Source organism: Fusarium fujikuroi, chromosome FFUJ_chr08 (assembly GCF_900079805.1).
Source record: "Fusarium fujikuroi IMI 58289 draft genome, chromosome FFUJ_chr08".
Taxonomy (NCBI): Eukaryota; Fungi; Ascomycota; class Sordariomycetes; order Hypocreales; family Nectriaceae; genus Fusarium; species Fusarium fujikuroi.
In genome coordinates this window covers 1291886-1297885 of record NC_036629.1, presented here as the reverse complement: position 1 = coordinate 1297885, position 6000 = coordinate 1291886, and the positions used below count along the sequence as shown (strand labels likewise).

Below are 6000 nucleotides of genomic sequence, written 5' to 3'. Positions count from 1 at the left end.
TTTTTCTCCTTCACCCCCCCCCCCCCCGGCCTTGTCCTTGCTCGTTGGTGTCACGATTTTACTTTACTTCTACTTTGCCTTGCCTTGCCTTACACCTCTTCCCCATACATTAACTCCCATACATAGGCTTCATGCCTTCCTTCCGCCCCATCCTTTTCTCACGGATATTTTATCACCTTCCTCCCTCCTTCTAAATCAACTTCCATCTCTTCCTCAGAGCCTCATCTCTCTCCATCTCATCACCATCTCCATACAAACTAATCCCAACACCTTGACAACAACTAATACATCACACCAAGTTTAATCTCACGTGAAACATCGTCACCAAGAGGCACCTTCATACACACACACACACACATACACATACACTTATATATACATATATACACACTCGTCACCAATCAGTAACCGTCACCCAACATGAACAACCCCGCTCCCATCCAGCAGCGGAGAGGCCCTTGGTCACAATATGAGGATGTGTATCTTATGGAACTTGTTCGCACGCATGGAGCTCTCAACTGGGTTCGAATTGCGTCAACCCTGGGAACCCGTACACCAAAGCAGTGCCGCGAGCGTTATCATCAGAACCTAAAACCAACACTCAACCACGAACCCATCACACCCGAGGAAGGTGTCATAATTGAACGACTTGTCGCGGACCTTGGGAAACGCTGGGCCGAAATTGCACGCCGTCTCAATGGCAGGAGCGATAATGCCGTCAAGAACTGGTGGAATGGTAGCCAAAATAGACGTAAGCGCACGGATCGACGACGCGCTGCGCAGGATCACCACGATAGCTACTACCCCTCGAACCGCCCCGGACTATCCATTTCTACACCAGCCATTCCCATGCATGGAGCACAACTTTCACCCCTAACTGGCACCACCATGCGTCATCCCATGCATTCATGGATTGAGGCTCCTCTCCCCTCGCCATGCTCTTCCGATTCTGCTGAATCTGAAATGGGATCCAACTATACCACATCACCTTCCCATCAGACCACGCAACTCGCTGGGCCTGTCGAATTACCACCTCTGCGTCACTCAGGCTTGCCAACAGCTGGTGACAGGCTTCCCAGCTTTGACAGATTGGCTCCTCCTCCCCATGCTTATGTGGACAGGCCTGAGTATCAACCCAGGTTGCCCCATTTTGCCCCTCAAGCGCAACTACTCACCGCGCCTAACTCGCCTGTCCAGCAGCAGCAGCAATCACAAAACCGAAAGGCCCAAGATTCCAGGATGCATCTCTCCGCCCTCATGGATTAAGATAATGTCGCAGTTATACGGTCGAAGATGGGCCTTACCCACGCATACAATGCGATGGTATGTGCGGTAACGTGTAGATATTGATTGGGCGTTGTCACCGCGAACTTTACAGGCCGTGACGGAGTCTTACAGGGTCTATGGGACATTTGATTTGGCAAAAGATACCAGGCGTTCAGTGAAAGGTTCTCGGAATTGAAAGCGTATGATGGTTTTACGAAATACTAATAAACCCGAGACTAGATCTCGAATGACGGATTAAGCAAATAAAATATACTTTGGACTATCATCTAACTCGTCTGGATGCCTGTCCTGATGTGTATACATGTGTTAATTGTCTTTCGTAGATGCATTCAACGGTAGAATATCTTGCCACGATCTGAAGGCTGTAACTCCTTAGGGCATTGGCTTTGAATCGGCCGGCTTGAAACGCTTGTCAATGTACCGGGCATACCAACATACCTAGACAGAGTAACCTGGTGGGGGACGGTTGACGTTAAAAAGTGGCAGCGTGATAGTCAGGTCACAGAACTACGAGAGCAGCTAAGGTAGGCTGCCTGATGGTCAAAAAGTCCGATTTGGCAGGGCAAAGTAGGTACGCTCGCTGCCAGACGTGCGTTTAGTGTTAAACCCGACGCGATGCCCTGAGGACGGAGCGGAATCACAGTCACAGTTGCAGTGGTAGTCTCTACGTATGCGCCAAGAGAGGCAACTTGAGTTGTGGAGAAGAGTTGCTTCTTCATCATAGTTAGAGCAAGCAAGTAAGCTAAGGTAGGTAACCAACAACAGACATGATCCATGCACGCGTATTGTGGTGGATGGGGGGATTTCCCAGTCACCTCTCTTTTTCTCAGACACAAAAGGAAGTACGGCGAGCCGCAGGACCAAGGTCGATAGGTAGAGACAGAGATAGAGACAGGGACACGGAGAAGCCAAGACATGCATACACCGGCGGGATACGGGATCGACGTTGATCTACACTATACTGATGAAGGCTCAGAGACTTGAATTGCTGTGAGGTATCCGTACAGATACTCCATATACATGCATACATACTTCAACTTACATACCAAGATTTAGATGCAAAATCTCGATTCTGCACCCCTAGTCCACGGCTGAAAGTCGATAGTACAGTGGTATAAACGCCCGAGCAATGGACGATGCAAATAGGGCCAGGGAGGGGTCATTGTTTGTGGGGATACAAACTTGGGTAGTGATTCAAGGTACGAGACTACATCCGTAGGAAAGGAGGATTCCAATTTCTAGTGCGTATCTTCTTTACCGTGCAAGTTCATTAATTGACTGATTGATCGATTGGTCGACTGATCGAGGTTGATGGCTCTCCTGTTCTTGTCGGGCTGGCACCAATGGATCCAAGGACACTAACAAGGACCAGTTGGCTGGCGCTCTAGTGGTGGTGCAGGCCCAATAGGGACCCCTTCCCTCGGGGATGGCGCTTTGATTTGTTTCTTATCCTTGATTACTGAGCTCTCTTGGTTTTGAGGAATGTCGTGCCCTGTTGGTATCGATGGGTGCATCCACAGGTGGACGGGATCTGCTAACTTGAGATGAGCGGGTCTCTGTTGGGGTTTGTTCCCTGCTACGGTAGAAGATCTGACTGAGTGTCATTGAATGAATGAGTGAGTGATTGATGGTTGATTGAACTGCACTGCACTTGATTCAAGGCGTTAGCTCCAAGACGAATGATCGATGATTGAATGATGCATCTGACTAGCTACCGGCTGGACGGTGTCCCGAACGAAAGGGAATCCGTCGTTACTGCTCTAGGCGCTGGACTAGTCCTGAGTCGGAACATGGCATGGCCCAACCTGGAAATTTGTGCAAGACAGGGTAGTATCGTGTGCCGTTGCTGTGATTGCTTCCGTCGACGCAACGCTTTTTTCGGGTGCGTGTGGCCCAAGAGCCAAGGGCGTGGATTTCATTAGGTTAGGTAGTAGTGACCAAGTAAGATACATACCTACATAGCCTCCTCACCTAACCTTATGGGGGGGGTCTAGGTACGGGCTACCTAGGTAGTGAATTGGGTTGCGCTGTGCTGCGCTGTGCTGTGCTGTGATCCATGCCTGCATTGCATTCATCGACAATGATTATTGATTTGATCATCTTGATTGGATGGGTATCGGTGGAGAGATCGGGGAGCGGCCAACCGCCCCGGTCTCTGGGTGATGAATGTCTAGCAGCTAACGGTATCTGACACGATCCGTGTGTTCAGTCCTCTGTAGGCTCAGGCTCCCTTGAATTATTGACCGTACTTGGTGAGTAGAGTTGCTATCATTGACCTGACTGAGGAGTACGTTCGCAATCGATGCTACTTTCATCTCTTGATTGCTTTTGCGTACTCGATGCCCTGTCTATATGCTACTGTACACCCTGGCCAAGGTCAGTATCTACTATATAGTAGGTATGGATTTTTTTTTGTTTTTGATTTTTTTCCTTTTTGCTTCAAGCCAGCCCCATCGGTCATTTGCGACATTCGATCTGGCACTTGATTCAACGTTAATCTGGTAGCGATGAGGAAGGATCTGCCTCGAGCCAAACAGGGTGCTGTGCAGTACTAACACTTCCTGGGTTGTTCTTCTTGTTCATGCTGCGTGCACAAGCCTCCTCTGCCTGACTCAAACCCAGGAAAGCAAGGACCTGTACTCCGTATCTTCAAGCAAGCCTCATCGGGAATATTTATCCTCCATTTACATACAGTGATCGACATAATCGTCTACGGAGTACAGTATTGTACGGATACAGTACCTTTACATCACCCTACCCCTTATCCCTCCATCTTGGACGTCTAGTCATGTATCCTTACCTCGACCAGTGCCGAGGTTGGTTGACCGGCATTGTCTTGGATCTCATTTTAATCTGTGATACAGGGCAAGGCGAGACGGGACAATCCACCAACCCAGCATCGGCAGCCACTGATGCTAGATGCAGGTGCACTATCCAATACCACCCATGTCTGTCTGTCTGGGTTGTCTTGGAGGGCCTGAGGAGCCGGAGTTTACTAACAGGGAGGTCGACTGAGACCTCTGGGGATTACTTCCTCTCCTCTCTTCTTTTCTTCTCTTCTCTTCCTCGGCGCAGTTGAAATCTCGTAGTGCTTGATCTCATCAGCGTCGGCACTCACTCACTCAACCATAGTTCCAAGTATCTGTAGTGTGTGTGTGTGTGTGTGTGTGTGTGTATGTGTCCACAGCGCGCAACACGGGAGCCAATCTTGAAGCTGTAGGGACTGTACCCGTCGCCGTCAACTTGGCGCCGATCCCGCTGGTCGAGCAAGGGTTGCATGGGAAAATTACCGTATGTACTCCGTACCGTACCCCAAAAGTGATCGAATCTACAGGGATCCTTGAGCCAATCACCCGGGAAGGACAATTCCCGACGATACGATAATCCATGTCTTTATCATAATGGTGGATTTAGGTGTCGATGGGAGATCGCTCACAATTTCTTTTCTTCTCTTCTCCAACCATAATGACGTGCCGGGCCGGGGATGGTCAGTCCGAATAGCTTCGGGGAGTGTTTCTGAGCTCAACCGTGAAGGGTTCAAGACTCACTCGCTCACTTGGCTTCTTTTTTCCAGTGCAGAACGACGAGCCAATCATTCATCTGTCTCAAACACGTACCTCGGCGTTGCACTTATGCAACCTCGCATTTCTTGTGCAGCATCTCGGGCAGTGGAACCAATGTTTCTATTTTCTGCTGGTTCCGTGTGGATGGCACGAAATCTCATGGTCGTTCCGCGCTCCTGCATGTAACGCAGCGCAACGCAACGCTGGCAACGCAGCTCTCGCAGGCGCAGATGAACGTCAACCAGCGTTGTCGTAGTCTCAACGGTCACAAACAAGGGCGAGGGGCTAAGTGGATTTTGGTCAAGATGGAGAGGTGCACAACGGGGATATCGTTGTAGTGCACCCTTGTTCCAGGGTACGAAGAGCCACTGATTGGATCAGAAGGCAGCTGATGATTCCCAGGTTTTGGAAATAACATCCATACATAATACATGGATGACCAATAAAGCAGTAGGGGTTTCAGGCGCGCTTGATGGAATTATTGGCCTCTGGGCTCCATCAGCCAACCATGGCGAATTCCACAGCAATCAAACCGAAAGATTGTTCGCAAGCTGCTCAGCCAAAGCAAATAAACTGTTCCAGGGGACCATGACGATTGAGTGGGTGGGTAGGTGGGTGTACAGGGTAGTAGTGTCACCGATGAGGCGGGCTGCCCGTTTAGCTGAGAGCTGGAGCAGGGTTCTTGGTGGGCAGCCGATGGCATTCGGGGTGGCTCACATGAAACCTAGACGTTGCAACCCATCGATGACGACTACGAATTGTAAGAGGAGGAGTGAATGCACTGCGAAAGTATGTAAAACTCCAAAGCTCGAATTCGAAGCGAATCGGCTGCGATCGAAAACTCTAACTCACTCGACCGTTAGGAACAAGATCTACGCTGCACAGAAAGACTCAAAAGCATATACAAGCATACGTACATACATACAGACAGACAGACACGAATTCTATGTACAGGAACGAGAATGGCAAGATCAGTCTTTATTTCACAGCTGTCGTGAAGCAGTTGATGATCTGCGAGTGGACATTTTGTCTGACTCTCAATCCTGTTACCGTCTGTATGGTTACTTGTTACATCACCGACTTCAGCCTTGACGGTCAATCGGTCAAGTCAAGTCAAGTCAAGTCAATGTCAATGTCAATCCTGGACAGT

General features: G+C 49.5%; 1 protein-coding gene across 1 annotated transcript; it reads left to right on the top strand.

The window, feature by feature from the left end:
* Positions 1–420: 420 nt before the first annotated feature.
* FFUJ_12231 (probable regulator of conidiation rca-1) lies at positions 421–1266 on the top strand (the record flags this gene model as incomplete). The annotated part of the gene is made up of 1 exon (XM_023581812.1): positions 421–1266. The coding sequence occupies one exon, from the start codon at positions 421–423 to the stop codon at positions 1264–1266; it is 846 nt and encodes a 281-aa protein (XP_023434448.1).
* Between the last annotated feature and the right edge of the window lie 4734 nt (positions 1267–6000).